Source organism: Vigna unguiculata, chromosome 9 (assembly GCF_004118075.2).
Source record: "Vigna unguiculata cultivar IT97K-499-35 chromosome 9, ASM411807v1, whole genome shotgun sequence".
In the NCBI taxonomy this organism is placed as follows: Eukaryota; Viridiplantae; Streptophyta; class Magnoliopsida; order Fabales; family Fabaceae; genus Vigna; species Vigna unguiculata.
The window spans coordinates 24,942,360-24,962,202 of NC_040287.1; the positions used below are offsets into that span (position 1 = coordinate 24,942,360).

The 19,843-nt window shown below is 34.8% G+C and overlaps 1 protein-coding gene and 1 long non-coding RNA gene across 5 annotated transcripts; both read left to right on the forward strand.

Annotated features, from left to right (window-relative positions):
• The first annotated feature begins 4,220 nt into the window (after positions 1 to 4,220).
• Positions 4,221 to 19,116, forward strand: LOC114163593 (putative disease resistance protein RGA3). The gene is made up of 5 exons (XM_028047899.1): positions 4,221 to 5,299; positions 7,259 to 7,278; positions 10,202 to 10,210; positions 10,747 to 11,295; positions 17,950 to 19,116. Exons 1-5 carry the CDS (start codon positions 4,348 to 4,350, stop codon positions 19,114 to 19,116), a joined length of 2,697 nt encoding a protein of 898 aa, XP_027903700.1. The 5' UTR covers positions 4,221 to 4,347.
• LOC114164274 lies at positions 11,472 to 17,388 on the forward strand. 4 transcript variants are annotated; one of them, XR_003599520.1, is made up of 7 exons: positions 11,472 to 12,111; positions 12,507 to 12,577; positions 12,948 to 13,017; positions 13,115 to 13,162; positions 14,891 to 15,784; positions 16,633 to 16,722; positions 17,204 to 17,388. It is a non-coding gene; the product is annotated as an uncharacterized LOC114164274 (long non-coding RNA). The 4 variants fall into 4 exon arrangements; XR_003599522.1 differs by lacking the exon at positions 12,948 to 13,017 and having other exon boundaries at positions 14,891 to 14,930; positions 15,638 to 15,784; XR_003599521.1 differs by lacking the exon at positions 12,948 to 13,017 and having other exon boundaries at positions 14,891 to 14,930; positions 15,641 to 15,784.
• Positions 19,117 to 19,843: the final 727 nt, after the last annotated feature.

The window sequence follows — 19,843 nt, forward strand, 5'->3', positions numbered from 1 at the left end:
ATTCAATGAATCATTCCCCAAACCCTAACCATGTTACCGTAATCGAATGCTTCCCATTCAATTCCAAAGATTCATACACACAGGTAAACATTCGTAATATAACACATCTCATAATTTCACATTTTACACATGAACGATTCCAGAGAATCCAATCAAACACAAAATTCATATACATACTTATCAATCACACATCTATGAATAACAACATGTTATGAATCGCCTGTCAAAATTTCACCTAAATCAGACGGTTAATGAATCGGGAAACGCAGTTTTATAAAAATTGCGCAAATTAGAAAAATTTGTGGCACCTAGTGCCCAAAATTCAAGAGTTTGGCGCCTAGCGGTATATAACCTACACCCGCGGTTCCTGCTACGCGAAAAATAGTGTTTTTGCACAATGTTCGCATGGCCTGGCGGAGTCACCCTTGCCGCCAAGCGGTTCATCACAGAAAAACCCAGAATTGGGTTATCACTCATGCATCGCCTGACGGCACATTCAAAGCCGCCAGGCGGTTTCTGGGAATTTTTCCAGAAACTCGAAAACACCATGATTTGGGATTATGCAGGGCATCATGATCATACATTATAATACAAAACAATCATACAACATGTATATACGTGAAGGAACTCCCTTAACCTGTTAATCCTTGCTCAATTTGGAAGAACCAAGACTTCTCTTGTGCCACCACTAGTCCAGCTTTGGCATTCTCCCAATGCACTTGATGCTCTTCTCAATTCCACTCAAAACACCTTCAGACCCCACAAGGTTTGAACCCGCACATTCACACATAACATTAAAATAAAACACATATTAAAATAACATACAATTAGCATACATAGTACTCAAACCCAAGTCCTTTCACACAATCAAGTACTCTCAACCACTTGAGCTAGTACTATTCCACATAATAATAATTTGCATTAAATGCTATAAAGTCTCCTTCTACCCGGATTTATTAAATAACTATTTATTTAATTCTTTAAATTTCTTGGATCTTAAATTGAGCAGCTTCTTTGAAGGAGAAAGGTTCAACTTGGGTAGTATTATGACAAAAAGTAGTATGGTCAGAAGAACAATTATCATAAGAAACAAATGAATGCATTGGATAAGGGGTGGAATAATTAGAGCATGAAGTAGAAGCAACACCACAATAATATTGATCTAAGTGTCGAGGCCTATTTTTTACTCTATGAGAAGTTCTAAGATCAAGATCAGTAACTTCAACATTATCAGAAACAATACTAGTAACAAGGTCCGTAGTAAGGTCAGTGGCATGTGAAACAGGTAAAGTTGGAAAATCATTTATGCTAATATCACAGTTATGAGAATCATCAATCGAAGCAATAAAGTTATCAGATGGCAAAGAGAATGAGTAAGGAAAAATATTTTCATGAAAGATAACATTCCTAGTCATAAAAATAGACTTGGAGAGACGATCATACAAAACATATCCTTTTGTTCCAGATTTATAACCTAGGAAAACACATTTTAAGCTTCGAGAATCCAATTTAGTTCTTCTAGTATTGGCAGAACTAGTGTAAGCTAGACAACAAAAAACTTTTAGATTAGAAAAATCGGATTTAGTAGAATAGACCAATTCATAAGGAGATTGATAGATTGATTATTGAGAAAATGAGTGGGTAACCTGTTAATTAGATGAACAACCAATTTAAGGGAATAAGACAAGAAAATGTTTGGTATTTTTGCTTGAAAAAGAAGAGCGCAACACACATTAAGAAGATGTTGATACTTCCTCTTAACAATCTTGTTTTGTTCAGGAGTTGCAACACAAGAAGTTTCATGAAAAATACCCTTGTTATTATAAAAATCATTAAGAAGAAACTCTTTGCTATTATCGGAACGCATTTTCTTAAGCTTGCAAGAAAACTGATTTTTTACTACATAACAATTACTTAATACAAATATTTACATAAAGAATAATGAACCATATGAATATCAATCATATCAATCATATGAGGAAATGTATCAAATCAATAGACAATCATTAATTCATAACAAATCTAATCAAACAGAATATATAATTATTTGATAATAATAAAAGATAATCAAATATATAATATCTCTATCAATATAAATAAAAGTTGAAGATATATAATATCTTTATCGATATTTTGTATTCTTGAACAAGTTAAATAAGAGAGCTACTTAGAAGTGTATATTAATGACCATTTACCAACCGGGGATTTGTTTTATACCTCTCTCTCTTTTCAATTTCTTCAATCAGTTTCAATGAATTTTAAAATATAATAAAGCTAGCATTGTATTTTCTTTTCCTGCTGCAGGGTATTTGGTCATATGCTTATATATACTTGACTTGGTCTCTCTGTCTGTCATTTTGTCTAGTTGTGGTTGAATTCAACATGTTCAGTGTCTTTGAAATCATAATTTAAATAAGTCTTATTTTAATGAAATTCAAAATTATTTTGATAACTTTCCCTATAATGTTAGTTTAAACCCCTTTTCCTTCTTGGTAATGGGACTATCACAGCCCCCACTACCTCTGCTGATACTTTATGCCACAACTACATAATCCCTCATTTTTTCTCACCCTTTCCTTGATGGCTCCTATTATCACATGGTGACCATGACATTGGAGATGAATAACAAATACTTGGTGAGAGAAACAAAGACTAGTATAATTAAACAAAATAAAAAAAACATCTTTAAAGTTAATAAATGTTTTAGATAGTAGAAAGATATCCATCTACGATCATTATTCTTAGCAAATATATAATTTTACATGAAATTGTTCTGAGTTTTTGTGTAATTTAAATCTAATGAGATATATGGAGGTAATGCGAGTTCCAGGTTCTCATTACTCTTTTTCTGGTACTGAACTAAAATAAAAAAGCAAACTACTTGGGAAAACAAATAACCTTATTAATTAATTGATTCAAAATTTGCAGAAATCGTTTTCAAATCTTAAAAAGAATAAATTTTTTAAAAAACCAATTTACCTTTGATTTTTGGATACTACCTGTAATATTTAAACAATATACTCAAGATTTTTTTATATAGTAATAGCTTCTGTTACCTTAATACATATGTTTTTTAAGAATTTAGAAAAGTCCTAATCTACTCCTTAGAAATTTGATTCACCAATAGATCTCTCCTTCATCTCCAAAACTATGCACACAAAATTTCAAAAGAAAAACAACAAAGATTGAGAGAATAAAAAAAGTTACTCAAAACAAAATTCAATCTGGTCCGATTGTTATTTTTCATTGTCAACACAGATGTGTGATTTGATAATAGAAACAAATAAAAACTTTCTAGAAAATTGAAGGTAGAAAAAGAAACAAAATAAACTGAAGAAAAAAAAAAAAAGAAGAAAAAGATAAAACATTTGAAGCTTACAATTAGAAGAATGTTCCAACCCAATTCACATATAAAACAAAACTACTTATTAAAAAAACATATTACACTAATATTTTAATTCCTTATAATAAAAATATATAAATCTGTTTTTCCTAAAAGTACGTAGTTCCATAATTTTGCCCGTAATTCTTTCCATAAATGACCTAAATTTGAATGTTCACACATTTGTCATAAGCTAATCTTATGTTTTCTGTAACTAATGATGCCTGTAATTATATTTTATTCTTTCCTTCTATTGGTTTAAAACTTAAATATTTTCTTATATAGAATAATGACCTTTTATTGAAATTTTTAATTTTTTGTTACAAGAACAAAGTTATATATTTTTCTTAACTTTTGCCTCTTTCAATATATTTTTTATACCTTTGAAATTAAAATGTACTATTTTTCTACAAAAGTGAGAAGAATTTCATGTGCCAAATTGACAGTAAAAAAGTGAACGTTGGAAAATAGATGTACATTAACAATGGACACTTATAATTAATATTTAAATATATATATATATATATATATATATATATATATATATATATATATATTAATTTAAAAAAATTAAAATACGTTTTGAAAAGATAAATTTAAAAAATTTAATCATTAAAATTTAGTAGAAATAACTTTATCTTAATCAGTAGTGCAGCATAGAATAATGCACTCAAACATCTAATGTGAAATTGTGAAAAAAAAAATAGAAAAATACTGCCACATCATATAATTGAGAGAAATTGTTAAAAGAGTTGTGAATATATCATTTACCTTATCTTAATTAGTAGTGGAAACAGGTCATTTTCATTACCTATGAAATATATTTTTTTCTCGGGGTTGGAAATTTGACTTCCTGAATCAATGCAGAACGGGATCTTTGCATGTTAATCCTATCATTGCATTTGCATTAGAATTTCGGAAGCATAGAATCTTACATTTTCATTTTTGGAGTTCAGACTTTGAAAATGACTGAAGCTGTTGTTGAATTAGTGCTTGGAAATTTGAGTTCTCTTGTTGGAAAGGAGTTGGCACTTTTCCTGGGTTTTCATGATGACTTAGAAAGACTTGCCAGTTTACTCAATATGATCAAGGCAACTCTTGAAGATGCTGAGCACAAACAATTCTCAGACGGAGCTATACAAATTTGGCTTCAAAACCTGAAATACGCAGCTCTCACTTTGGATGACATTATTGACGAGTATGGCTATGAAGTTCTGGGGATGGAGTTCCAAACACTAAGGAATGTATCAAATAAGGTACAAAATTTTGGTTCATCATCCTCTTTTCATCCCAAACATGTTTTTTCTCGTTACAAAATTGCCAAAAAAATGAAGAGGATAAGTGAGAGGTTAGAAGAAATTGCTGAGGAAAGGGCTAAGTTTCATTTGACTGAGATGGTTTCTGAGAGAAGAAGTGGAATCAGTGAGTGGCGCCAAACCACCTCGTTTGTCTCTGAACCACAGCTGTATGGAAGAGAAGAAGAGAAGGATCAAATTATAAACCTTTTGGTTGGTGTTGCTTCTCGTTCTGAGAATTTATCTGTGTATCCGATCTTGGGTCTAGGTGGACTAGGAAAAACAACACTTGCTCAACTCATTTTCAATCATGAGAAGGTGGTCAACCACTTTGAGCTAAGAATTTGGGTTTGTGTTTCTGATGATTTCAGTTTGAAGAGGATAACAAAGGCTGTCATTGAAGCAGTTACCCAGCGTAGCTGTGACGATTTGGATCCAGAACCACTCCAAAGAATGCTTCGAGATCTTCTTCGAAGTAAAAGATATTTACTTATTTTAGATGATGTGTGGGATGATAAGCAAGAGAATTGGCAGAAGTTGAAATCTGTTTTAGCTTGTGGGACAATGGGTACTTCCATTCTGATCACCACTCGTCTTTCAAAATCATGGGAACAATACCTCCGTATCTGATGGGGAAAACAATAATAAACAATATAACAGAGAATGCAGCGGATATAATTTTCCCTAACTTGCAAGAATCTATGAGGAGCAATAATCAAAGAGCAGCAATAATAAATCACCAAAAGCACAAATAAAGGCACCAAGATTTTTAACGTGGAAAACCCCTCAAATCAAGAGTAAAAACCACGAGTCGTCCAGACCAAAGAAATAGCTCCACTATTATCAACAAGAGTACAAAAGAGTCTCAATCAATAGCACAAATTAGTGCCAACACCCAACCAAATAACAAAGCAACAAAGCTTTCAAATAGAGAAGAACAATAGAGGAAAACCTCTAAAAATCACTGCTGCAGTGCGAAATTAATATCTCCAAACTCAGACCTCGTATCAAAGATCCGACCGGTCAGAATGAAGAGCAATGAGTTCCGAACCTGCTGTAAAAATTTCAGCCCGATCCAACGGTGAACGAATCCGCAACGCCGATTCTAATGTGACAGCTCTGTGAAAAACGTGAACAGAATTTTCCCTCTACCTCTCCCTCTATGTGTTAGGGCTTTCAGTGTGTTCTGACTCTATTGTTCTGCCTCTCTCTTTATTTTATAGCCTCCTCTCCACTAGATTAAGTGAGACATGGGCTTCTCAAATTTTGGGCCTTTTCTCCACATAGGAAGGGAGCCCAATACCCAACAAATCTCCCCCTCACAACTATGTGGAGATAACCGCCAAACCGACGATCTCACAACAAACTTCAAACTTTCCTCTTGGCAATGCTTTAGTCATCATATCAGCACCATTATCATCTGTATGAACTTTTTCCAACTCCAACAACTTAGCATCCAAAGCATCACGTATCCAATGATACCTCACATCAATATGTTTGGATCTAGAATGAAAGGTTGGATTCTTACCAAGATGGATAGCACTTTGGCTATCAACGAACAATGAATAGTTATCTTGCCTAAAACCAAGCTCCTGCAAGAATTTCTTCAACCATAATAACTCCTTGCATGCTTCAGTAATAGCAATGAACTCTTCCTCTGTAGTAGACAACGCTACACACCTCTGTAGTCTTGATTGCCAAGCCACAGCTCCCCCTGCAAACTTTATCAAATAGCCCGAAGTGGACTTTCTGGAATCAATATCCCCAGCCATATCTGAGTCTGAGTAACCCATCAAAGTAGGTTTATCACCTCCAAAACAAAGCTTCATATCAACTGTACCATAAAGATACCTCAAAATCCATTTCACAACATTCCAATGCTCTCTACCTGGGTTTGACAAAAATCGACTAACTGTACCAACAGCATGTGCAATATCTGGTCTTGTACACACCATCGCATACATCAAACTGCCCACCGCAGATGCATAAGGAACTCTACTCATATTGGTCTTCTCAACTTCATTTGAAGGACTCTGTTTAACACTCAGTTTAAAATGAGTAGCAAGAGGAGTACTCACAGCTTTAGCATTTTCCATCTGGAATCTCTGCAACACCTTCCTAATGTATTGCTCTTGTGATAGATAAATCTTCTTTTCTCTCCTATCACGTGAGATATGTATGCCAAGAATCCTTTTAGCAGCTCCCAAGTCTTTCATGGCAAAAGACTCGCCAAGTGTCTTCTTTAACCTGTCAATTCTGGAAATATCTTTCCCAACAATAAGCATGTCATCAACATATAATAACAGGATAATAAAGTCATCATTAGAAAAACTTTTAACAAAGACACAATGATCAGAAGTAGTCTTCTTGTAACCCTGCTCACACATAAAAGACTCAAACTTCTTATACCACTGCCTTGGAGCCTGCTTCAAACCGTATAGACTCTTCCTTAGCCTACACACATAATCTTCCTAGCCTTCAACAAGAAAACCATCAGGTTGCTTCATGTATATCTCTTCCTCCAAATTACCATGAAGGAAAGCTGTCTTCACATCCATCTGCTCAACCTCCAAATCAAGAGTAGCAGCTAAACTTAGCACAGTTCTGATGGATGACATTTTCACCACAGGTGAGAAAATCTCATTGAAATCAACACCCTTTTTCTGTCTGAAACCTTTCACCACTAATTTGGCCTTGTACCTTGGAAGCGTAGAATTTGAATCTTGTTTCACCCTGAAAATCCACCTAGTTTCCAATGCCCTTTTGCCCTTAGGCAATTTCACCAAGTCGTAAGTGTGATTATCATGCAAAGATTTCATCTTATCTTGCATTGCATCCAGCCACTGTTTCTTCTCTTCACTATCCAAAGCCTCTTCAAAACACTCAGGTTCTCCACCGTCAGTCAAGGTTATGTACTCATCACAGGAATACCTTATAGAAGGTTGTTTCTGTCTATTAGACCTCCTGAGTTGGACTTGAGGTGATTCAGGTATATCACCAAGATCATCATCATCATCATGTTCCTCTTGAGCATCATCAATTGGAACCTCTACTCCACTTCCAAACTGTTGATCATCAACATCACCATGTTGCTCATTGTCTTGAGCTTCCGTTTCAACATTCTCCAAATTCTGAGCGGGCAACCTCATCGGATTACCATCAGTGAGATTACTATCTTTCTCGGGTGTGGTCTTCTCCACCTTATCAATGTCTTCAATGGTCTGGTCTTCCATGAATTGTACATCACGGCTTCTAACAAGCTTCTTCTCAACAGGATCATAAAACCTGTAGCCAAATTCATCCTCACCATAGCCAATAAAGATACATTGCCTTATCTTTTTATCAAACTTGGATATTTCATCCTTAGGAACATGAACAAATGCCCTGCAACCAAAGACACGCAAATGATCATAGCTAACATTCTTACCAAACCAAATTTTGTCTGGCACCTCAGTGTTCAAAGCAACTGCGGGACTGGGATTAATAACATGCACAGCTGCAAGCAATGCCTCTCCCCAAAAGTGCTTAGGCAACTTTGCTTCTGAAAGCATACATGTAACCCTTTCAACCAAGGTCCTATTCATCCTCTCCGCTAGACCATTCAACTGAGGAGTTTTAGGAGGAGTCTTCTCGTGTCTAATACTATGCTGCCTGCAATAAACATCAAAAGGTCCACGGTACTTACCACCATTATCACTACAGATGCATTTCAGCTTCTTGCCTGATTGCCTCTCAACCATAGCATGAAATTCCTTGAACTTTTCAAGTACTTGACCTTTCCGCTGAAGAGCATAGACCCATAGCTTCCTGGAACAATCATCAATAAAAGTAACAAAGTAAAGTGCACCACTAAATGACTTTTCCTTTAATGGGCCACAAACGTCAGAATGCACCAATTCAAGAGATTCTGACTTCCTTGAGGGAGGATGCTTCTTAAAAGATACTCTGGTTTGTTTACCAGCCATGCAATGAGAACATTTCTCCAATTCTGCATTTATCAATCCCATAAGCACATCCTTTTTAGCTAAGCAGTTAAGCCCTTTCTCACTTATATGACCAAGCCTCCGGTGCCACAAAGATGCCTCCATATACATAGCATTCAGACTGTCTTTAGCAACCAAAGCTTTAGTCCAGTACAATTTAGATTGTTTCTCCCCTCTGGCTATAACCAAGTTACCTTTAGTGAGCTTCCATTTACTAGAACCAAAGTGATTGTCATAACCACAATCATCAAGCAACTGCACAGAGATTAAATTAAAACGGACATCTGGAGCATGTTTGACTCCTTTAAGCAACAACTGCACTCCCATGTTGGTTTGCAGGCAAACATCACCAACACCAATCACTTTAGACTCACCATCATTACCCATCTTCAACACTCCAAAATCACCAGAAGTGTAAGATGTGAAGAACTCCTTCCTAGGTGTAACATGCAGTGTAGCACCACTATCAATAATCCACATGCTCTCATCAGATACAAGATTAACGGACTCAAAGTCACGAAGAAGAACAAGATCACCATCTGTAGTAGTAGTGACACGATCATCATCATCATGGTCATCCTCTCTCTGCTTTCCCTTCTTGTCTTTGTTCTCCTTTTTCCACTTAAAACAGTATTTCTGAATGTGCCCAGTTTTATGACAAAAATGACACTCTAAATTCTTGTATCTTGACTTGGACTTGCTCCTACTCTTCTCTCTACCACCTTTATGTTCCTTTTTCTGACTTCTCCCCCTAGCTTCTGTAACAAGCATCTCAGACTGAGATGAAGAACCATGTGCCTTCCTTCTCATCTCTTCATTAAGAGCGCCGCTTTTTGCCATCTGAAAAGAAACAACACCATTCGAGGCAGAGTTCGTAATTGAAACCCGAAATACCTCCCAAGACTCTGGTAGAGTATTAAGCAACCATAATCCCATAACTTCGTCATCAAACTTTATGCCCATTCCTGACAATTGATCTAGGAGCCCTTGAAACTCATTTAAGTGATCAGAAATAGAAGAATTCTCCCTGTACCTCAAATTCATCAAGCAATTTAACAAATACAATTTATTATTGCCCGACTTAGAAGCATACAAAGACTCAATCTTCTCCCACAAAGCTCTGGCATGTGTCTCATTAGCAATATGATTATAAACATTATCTTCAACATATTGCCGAATAAAACCACATACCTGTTGGTGCTCAAAGTCCCATTCTTCTTCAGACATAGAATCTGGCTTCTGTGTAGCAAAGACCGGAAGATGCAATTTCTTGACAAATAATAAATCTTTCATCTTGCCCTTCCACAAATGATAATTTGTACCATTCAAAGCAACCATCTTTGCATTTGCCTCCATCATTCAAGCAAGTAAATATAGCCCAACCAAGAGCTCTGATGCCACTCTGATGGGGAAAACAATAACAAACAATATACCAGAGAATGCAGCGGATATAATTTCCCCTAACTTGCAAGAATCTATGAGGAGCAATAATCAAAGAGCAGCAATAATAAATCACCAAAAGCACAAATAAAGGCACCAAGATTTTTAACGTGGAAAACCCCTCAAATCAAGAGTAAAAACCACGAGTCGTCCAGACCAAAGAAATAGCTCCACTATGATCAACAAGAGTACAAAACAGTCTCAATCAATAGCACAAATTAGTGCCAACACCCAACCAAATAACAAAGCAACAAAGCTTTCAAATAGAGAAGAACAAGAGAGGAAAACCTCTAAAAATCACTGCTGCAGTGCGAAATTAATATCTCCAAACTCAGACCTCTTATCAAAGATCCGACCGGTCAGAATGAAGAGCAATGAGTTCCGAACCTGCTTTAAAAATTTCAGCCCGATCCAACGGTGAACGAATCCGCAACGCCGATTCTACTGTGACAGCTCTGTGAAAAATGTGAACAGAATTTTCCCTCTACCTCTCCCTCTATGTGTTAGGGTTTTCAGTGTGTTCTGATTCTATTGTTCTGCCTCTCTCTTTATTTTATAGCCTCCTCTCCACTAGATTAAGTGAGACATGGGCTTCTCAAATTTTGGGCCTTTTCTCCACATAGGAAGGGAGCCCAATACCCAACAGTATCAACTGTCAGAGTTATCAGATAGTTATTGCTGGGAATTGTTTAGGAGTCGAGCCTTTGGAGCAAATGAGGTTGAACCTGAAGAGCTAGTGTTTATAGGGAAAGAGATAGTAAAGAAATGCAGGGGAGTGCCTCTTGCAGCAAAAGCACTAGGAGGTCTTTTACGCTTCAAAAGAGAGGAAAAGGAGTGGCTCAACGTTAAGGAGAACAACCTGTGGAGTTTACCACAAGATGAAGACTCTATAATGCCTACCTTGAGATTAAGTTACTTGAACTTGCCCATAAAACTCAGACCATGTTTTGCTTATTGTGCTATATTTCCCAAAGATAAAATAATAGAAAAGCAATATCTGATTGAACTGTGGATGGCTAATGGGTTTATTTCATCCAGTGAAATACTAGAGGCTGAAGATGTCGGTGAAGGTGTGTGGAATGAATTTTACTGGAGATCATTTTTTCAGGATATTGAGACAGATGAGTATGGCAAAGTTAAAAGTTTCAAGATACATGATCTTGTCCATGATCTTGCACAATTTGTTGCAACAAATGTTTCACTACAAAAAAAAAAGATATATAGCATGAATCATTTTATAGAGGTTAAAAAGACCTCTACAAATAAAATTCATGTGGACATATTATCATAGATTTTATAAAAGCTGGTAATAGAGGAAACTTTTATTTATTTTTAGGAGGTTTATGACCTCCGCAAATTGCAACACATTCTTCTCTTCCAAATCACGTGTTTCTTTCCAAATCAGAATCTTTCCCTTTCGCTCTAAAACCTAACTTCAGAGTGTTCCGCTCCGCGATTAAGCCATGTTGTAGCAGCGATCTTCGTCGCGCCAACTCGGCCGTGCCGTCTCCGTCGCGCTAGCTCTGCCGCGTCGTCTCCGTCGCGCCAGCTCTGCCGCGTCGTCTCCGTCGCGTCAGCTCCGTCCCGCGGTCTTCATCGCGCCAGCTTCGTCGAAAACCTAAGTTCAGAGTGGCAATCGATTCCGCTCCGCGATTAAGCCATGCCGTAGCCTCTGTTGCAGCGATCTTCGTCGCGCCAGTTTCGTCTTGTGGTCTTTTGAGAGGACATGGTGTGGGTCCTTTTGGTTTGAGACTTTTGGTGTGGGTTCGATGCATGAATTCTCTCAGTTTTTAGTTCTTCAGTTTGAACTTGTTCACAATGGTCGAGGTTCACATTATTTTATTGTGTTCCAGCAATTTAATGTTTGCTTTTGTTAGCCAGGCAGAGCTAGCAGTTTCTGAATTTTCTGGAAATGGTGCTGGAATACTATCTACTGCTAGCACAGCTGCCAGTACTTTTCTCTTAGTTTTTGTCTCCGAATGGGGTGATTAGTCATTTTTCTCCACAATTGGTGAGTTATAACGTTAGAATTATTTGTTTGAAAGTATATATGGAACTCCTGTACATAGAACTATCGTTTTTGTCGTTATTAATATCAAACTTTTTATGATTTTGCTATTCCTTGGTCTGGAAGTATAGGAGACAAAAATCTTGATCTGAAATCCCTATTAAACAAACTGATGTACAAATAAATAAATATTGATATTGACAATTCTTGAAGCTAACTTATATGCTTTGACCGCAAAAAGTTGGATATCAATTATTTTGGATCAGCCAATTTCAGTTAATATAATTTTCTTGTTGAATTTTCATTTGTTTCAAATACCCGTACTTGTTATCTTGCATCTCGTCATGCACTGAACTCAACTTCAGAGAACCTGAATTGTTTTTCTCCCTACTTTTCAGCCCTTGCAGCTGCCTCTTCTCCCTTTGGAGTCATTGCTGGAGCACTGGCGGGTCATGGTGTTGCAACTTTGGTAACCCCTTCTTCAGTTATAAATCGAAGCAACTGCTAAATATGGGGATTTCCTTTTTCACTGTAACAGTTGCATTGTTTAACATAAACATAAAATATTTAGTTTAAGCTTCTGCAATGGTACGTGAAAACTGGATTCACCCAAATCTCCAACTGAAGTGCAACAAAGAAAAAGGAAATGTATTGACAGCCAGGAAATGCAAGCATAATTAAAACAGACACTTTTGAGATGGCTCTTTTTGACAATTTATTTTAAAGCATCTTACTCCATAGTTTAAAGACAGCTAAGACACTAATAAGCTATATTTTTGTTTCCTTCATAATCTATATTTAATATTGACAACAAGCTCAAAATTAATAAACAATAACAGCTCGTAAAGCACCGGAAATAAGGCTATGCTATCTGGAGAAGACCTTATGTTTTGGAAGAGTCTAATTCATGTAATTTATATTGCTTCAGACTGTCTTTTACTTTTGTTTCACATGATTGTAAATAACTTTAGGTTCTTATATCCTTAAAATTTTCTTTTATATGCAGCTAGCTGTACTCGGGGGCTCTTTACTTGGAACGTATTTATCAGAGAAGGTAACTTCTTATGTATAGCTTGCATTCCTGATATTCTGCATTTAGTTGGTTCTAAACTCATGGTTCTCCCTATTAAGCCAGATTTACTTGGAACCAGATTTAGTTGGTTCTAAACTCAATGGTTCTACACATGCTATCATCTGAAGTAGATAATTAACCAAATGAGTAATGATCTTTAAAATGATTTACTTAAATTACTAGTAAAATGTTAATTGTTAATTTGAGACTGTTGTGAAAGTTTGCTTGAATTGGTATAAAATGTAAGCAGCTGTTGATCTATTTGCATTGCATACTATTCCCTTCAAATATTTTGGGTTTATAGGCCTAAAAATGTTGTGTAAACAATCCCAGAGCTTTTCATGTGTCATGCATCTAACAAGTGAATAAATTTTTTTCTGGTTGCAACACTTTGTGAGTGAAGACTTCCCCCTCCATTCCTCCTTTTAATCTGATGTTCCATGATAGATTCTTTTCTTCCATTAAGTTCTTGAAACTGAAATTAAAAAAATAGGTGACGTAGACAAAAGTTGATGAAATTTATGATTCACGTAAGTTTTTCTGTCGATTCTTAACATTGTAACATATATGTTACATCATAGTAGCAACAGAGTCATCCATTCATTAGATTTATATTAATTGTAATTATTTAAGTTAGATTTCATAAAATAAATGAATTGTCTAATAGATATATAAATTGTATTCTAAGATTTGGAGATGATGTGTAAATTCTCAATACTTTCCTTTCACATATGTTTCCTGAAGTATGAATATGAAGTCTGATATATATATATATATATATATATATATATATATATATATATATATATATATATATATATATATATATATATATATATATATATATATATATATATAAGTTGCATTGCAAAATTTAAAGTAAAGAAAGTGAGACTATGGAACAATTTAAACACCCACTTGTTCATCTTCTTTCACAAACGAACATATTGACTTGCAGGTTGGCTCTGGCTCTGGCTGGCTGTGTAAGAATAATTTAGATTGTAAGAGTAAATGTATGAAAATATTTCAAATACAGGACTATTAATTAATTATTTTAATAAATAGTATGAAAAAGGAGTTGATGATTTCTTACAAATTTTTTAGCAAAATGGAAAACTTATCAAAGGGACATATATATTTCATGTGTTCATTTTCTAAATTAGACGCGTCAAGTTAATCCAAATGGCAAGGCTGTTGGAAGTTGTTTAGCAATATACATGAAATTCCTTCATTTGACCCCTGTTTAGAAATTTTGAGCTCAAAATAATGTCAGGTTTGAGAGTACATGTCCATGCATGAATTGACAAATGGTTATAATCATATCCGACCCCCCACCCCCAACTCACAACCAGTGTTACCTTTTAATAAAAGTGATACACATATATATTACATTTCGATTAACTTTACTCAAAACAATTTCAAAGAACTCGGTATTGTGTCTGATTAACAAAATCATAGGTTTCATCTTCTCTTTTTCTTCCCCTTTTAATTCCTTTGTATGTACAAAAAAAACCATGTTGTGTGTTTTTCATACAGGAATTCATTAAACTATTTCAGTTATGTGTTTTTCACTATTCTTTGGTGAATTAAATCCCAAAAATTCATCAACAAAACTTGTTTCATTGGTGGTCCAGAATGCTCACAATGTGTTTCTAAGAGTATCACTTATGGTCAATTAATGTGTTTCTTCATTTTTGTTTTTACTTGCAGCTGTCAATGGACTCATCACCTAATCTCAACTAGCATCCTGGTTTTATTCTCTATCTCTTTATTCATTTGTCATTTGTCATGTTTATGTGGCCTATATTATTAAAACTAGCATTATTTGTGTGGCCTACATAGAAGAACAACTACCATTTGTGTGGCCTATATTATTATGCAGAAAATTTAAAAACTGTTCTAATGTATATTCTAATACTAAAACTTACAAAACACTATTATAACAATGATAACAAACCTAAATTGCCCTTTAGAAACTATTATTAAAATTATCTACTCTCTAGAATTATAACAGCAAAATAAAAAAATGCACTTATGAAACAAAAAACACCAAAACTAAAACTGCAGCAAAACAAAGCAAGTAAAATAAAACTAATTTTCTATCTCTAACTAGCTCTAAACTAAACTAAACAACTTCATATTCACTAAACTATCTAATTAGATAAAATGAGGGCTCTGTGAAATGTGTGAATGTGCTAAGGGTTTCACTTTCATATATAGAGACAAACATTAGAGATTGATCTAAAAAATGTTTCTGTTTCTGGTTTCATTCTGCTCTCATTTGGTCACGTGATATTATGATTAAGCAGCATGATATAGTAATAATCATCCACCATATTATATATACTTACACATGCATCACTCCAATCATACAAAAAAAGTGTACCAGATCATTTTTGTTGTAGCCTCCATCATTGAGTATTTTCTTCTTCTTCTTCATGTTCTTGTGGTGTTTAGCAGATTTTTGTGCAGTTGTAGAACTTTCTGGAGTGGACAAATTGCAGCACCATTTCCATTTGGTTCTGCACCTTTTATTGGCTTTCCACTGAGTGTTATTATGTTGACATGGCTGCTTCTCCCAGTGCTGACATGGCTACTTGAGGGGTAACTTTTTCCAATAAATATATGTAGCCATAACTATTGTAACTCATTAATCATATTTTTTTAACACAATCAGCCAAATTAAATTCTTATTTATAGTGTATAATCATTTACTTCATTCACAACTCATGGTTCCTAGTATTCTCACACATCTTATAAATAGCATTGAACCCTTAATTGTTTGAAACATTACATTGAGTAAAGTAAACTAGTTGATAAGTGTTGAGGCTCTCTCTTAATGGATTAGACTTTTAATTTAGACTCTTCTTTTGTAATTAGTTTCTTTATTGAAAGTTGGAGCGCAGAAAAAGCTATCCATAAATTGTATTAAGGTGCAAAATCAATTAGAGAAAGGTAAGTTAAGTTATCAAAGAGAAAAAGACTATCACCGCATCAATGTTGATGAAGTGAAATAGTCATGAAGGTCAATGTTAGAATTCTGACTTTGAAAAAATCATTAGTAAATAAAACATTAAGCAAAGAGATATTGAGTGTTGATTTATGTGAAGAAGTAAAGGGAGAAATCATACAGTATAAGCGAAAACCAAGGAAATAGCAAAAAGAGGTCTTTCAAAGCCTTCTTGCAACCCAATGGCAGATGCAAGAGTAGTGACAGTAGCTGAATGAGATGATGGCATTCCACCAGACCCAACTAATTGCTTAAGATCCCATCTTCTTTCCTTAAACCTGCATACCTAAGAAACATTAAGACTTTTATGCTATCTGATCTTCTGTTACTTTATCTTGAAAAGTACTTTATAATACCTTGATTTCTTAAACAACATTTGTTTGGTGCCTAAATTTTGTTTAATTCTGATTTGTAATTTATGCGTTCTTTTTATTTGGTGCAGTATGGATTTTCATAAACAGGAATCACAAGTTAGTGAGTTCTCATTAATATGAAATTGAAGGAGCAACATTTGGTAGTCACTTCTGAGAAGGTAATTAAGTTTCAATAAACCATGATTCTTTAAGGAATTGGTACAGTTCTCCCATGCATTCTTTAAGGATTTAAGCATTGCTTCATCTAGTGCTGCCACATCATCAACATCTTCTGATTAGTGGCAACAGAAATACACTAATTTAGAATCCCAAATTCAAACCACCTTGGGTGCACTAAAAGCCTACATGATAACGAAGGAAGGAAAGATCCCTGATGAATTAACTGCCTTCTTTGATCCTTAACCACAAATAAGTTATGTCCAGCCTTTGGAAACTAATTATCTTGGTACTTATTTGTGATGTGATTTTTGATACAAGAATTATACTGTATCTGTGTGAGTTAATCATCGAAACCAAATAATCATGATTTTTGTGCAGGTCAATGATCTAGTAATAAACTATTTTAGTATATGCATGTTGATTTCATGATTTGGGGTTGACGTCCTTCTTGCAGCTAATATTTATCTTTTATAATTTCAGCAAACTGGTGATGTAAATGAGCCTGAGTCTTCTATGGGTACAAGAGGATCATCTGGTGGTAGCAACATTTAGGGTGTTGATGATGTTTTTTAGGATGAAACTATTTTAGTGTATTATGAACTTTGAGTAAGTATGGATTAAGTTGTAATTGTTTCAATTTAAATTGCTTTTATGTTAATATGTTGATTTTGAAAATCAAAAGTTCTAATGATATATATTTGAGCACTTTGGTTGAAGTATTTGATTGAAGTTTACAAAAAATATTGTTGATGTAAAAATATAAGTACCTCAAATGATGACATATATTGTCAAGTATAGTAGGAAATTCTAATTACAAACAAAATATTGTTTTTTATGAGATTTGAATAACGCAAAAAAAATACAGTAATAAATCCACAAATTAAATAATACAAATGAAACAGGTTAAAACTTTTACAGTATAATCTTCAAATTGAGGAGGGCATTAACCCCCACAAAAAAAAATGAAAAATAGGAATTTTGGAATCAAATAGGTTTATGGAAATAAAGGAGGTTTTAAACCTCCACAAAATAATAGTCATGAATAGAAGAGGTTATAACCCTCCATTAAAAAACCTCCACAATATAAATATGGTACCAGGGGTTGTAGAAAACCTCCACAAATAACTTGTGGGGAACCTATCTGTGGAGGTTTGAAAAACCTCTGCAAATTATTTTGTGGAGGGTAAAAACCTCCGCTAAACGAAATTAAAACCTCCGAAATTTAGCTTTTTTTTTGTAGTGTTTGCTGCGTTTCAAAAGACAATCATATAGCTACTTTGTCTGAAAGAATCCACCATCTCTCAATTTATGGAAACGATTCAATCCAGTTACATCAACTCAATTGTTTGAGGACCTACATAAGCCCGCAACTATCCCACCAACGTTTTCATGATGTATTGAAATGTCATTCTTTGCGGGCTCTTTACTGCGAACTGTGGAAATCATTGTTCCCATCTTCAATTGGTCATTTAAAACACCTAAGGTATCTAAATCTTTCTGAGGGAACCTTCAAAACTCTTCCAAAATCAGTATGTAAATTATGGAATTTGCAGATATTGAAATTAGACAATTGTAGACATCTCAAAAAGTTGCCTCACAATTTGGTACTCTTAAAAGGTCTACAACAACTATCTTTGAAAGGTTGCTTATTCTTGTCAAGCTTGCCTCCTCATGTAGGGAACTTGACATCCTTAAGGATTTTAAGCATGTACATTGTTGGCAAGGAAAGAGGGTCACTTTTGGCAGAATTGGGACCACTGAAGCTGAAAGGAGACCTTGAAATCAAGTATATGGGTAAAGTGAAAAGTGTAAAGGATGCCGAAGAAGCTAATATGTCTAGTAAGCAATTAAATACGTTGCGGTTATCATGGCACAGGTTATTTTGGGACTGGATCTCAAAGGATATGTTATCAATGGACAGATACGACAAAGACTTGGAAGTACAAGAAAATGTCGAGGAGATTCTTGAAGTGCTTCAACCTGATCCCAAACAACTTGAGAGTATGACGGTGTTAGGATATAAAGGTGCTTATTTCCCACAATGGATGTCCAGTTCTTCTCTCCATCTCTTAAATTTTATAGAGTTGACGGACTGTCGAAACTGTGTGAAACTTCCACAGCTGGGAAAACTGCATTCTCTAAAGACTATTCGCTTGTGTAACATTAGTAATGTAAAATATCTATACGAGGAGTCTTGTGATGGTGGGGTAGTTTTCATGTCTTTAGAAATTTTGTCACTAAGGTATCTGCCAAACCTGACAAGGTTATCAAGGGAGGGCGGAGAAACCATGTTCCCACACCTTTCCACACTTGAAATCATTGAATGTCCTAAATTATTGCTTACCAGCGATGAAACACAGATACGGACACGGATACGCCGCTATGAATTATAGTTACAGGCATGAATATGATAGGGCTAAATTGAAAAAATATAGAGGTATATAACAGAAACTGCATTTAATCGTTTCTACTACCAGCAAGATATTTTCTTAACTTTGAAACATATTTTCATAGAGATTTTGTTTCATGTTCTTGGTGGCTTGATTAGGTATACTCATCTTAATTTTGTGAGAGTCTAGAAAATGACTTTAGAGCAGTGGTAGTTTTATAAAAAAAAAAAAAGAGCACTAAAACATTTTAATGATAAAAAGTTTAATCTATATAAAGATTTTTAATAAAGAATTTTCATTTTTATAAAACCACACCTATGTAAACCTTCTCTTTAGGTTTTCTCTATACCTTCTCTCTTCAATTCTGACCCTAATTTGCATTTGTTTCAAGATCAAAGACAGTAGGATCAGTCCTAGTGAGGAGCTCAACATAACCATCCGATCAAACACCTAAATAGAGTAAGTTTTCATTTTGCTTTCTTTTAGGAATTTTAGCTCTTGGATTGCATGTGGGTCCTAGGGTGATACATGTGACTCAAGGTTGCTCTTAATGAATCTCTATTGTTGTGTGATCATGATGCTATCTTCTGTTTTCTAATCAGGGTTCTAATTGGTTGTTTAGGTGATCATGTGTGGTATAGAGCTCTAAGGAGTAGCAGTGAGAGAAAATGCATTTTTCTCAAGTAAGGAAAGTTAATTTTGGCTATTTCACGTTGATTTTCATTCCTAA

Bases quoted from the DNA above. Each gene is read 5' to 3' on its own strand.
- LOC114163593 (XM_028047899.1), top strand. From the start codon at position 4,348: ATGACTGAAGCTGTTGTTGAATTAGTGCTTGGAAATTTGAGTTCTCTT. The intron at 5,300-7,258 runs GTATCTGATGGG...CCAAATCAAGAG, and splicing joins ATCATGGGAACAATACCTCC to TAGCAGCTAAACTTAGCACA. The intron at 11,296-17,949 runs GTTTCACTACAA...TCCGAAATTTAG, and splicing joins CACAATTTGTTGCAACAAAT to CTTTTTTTTTGTAGTGTTTG.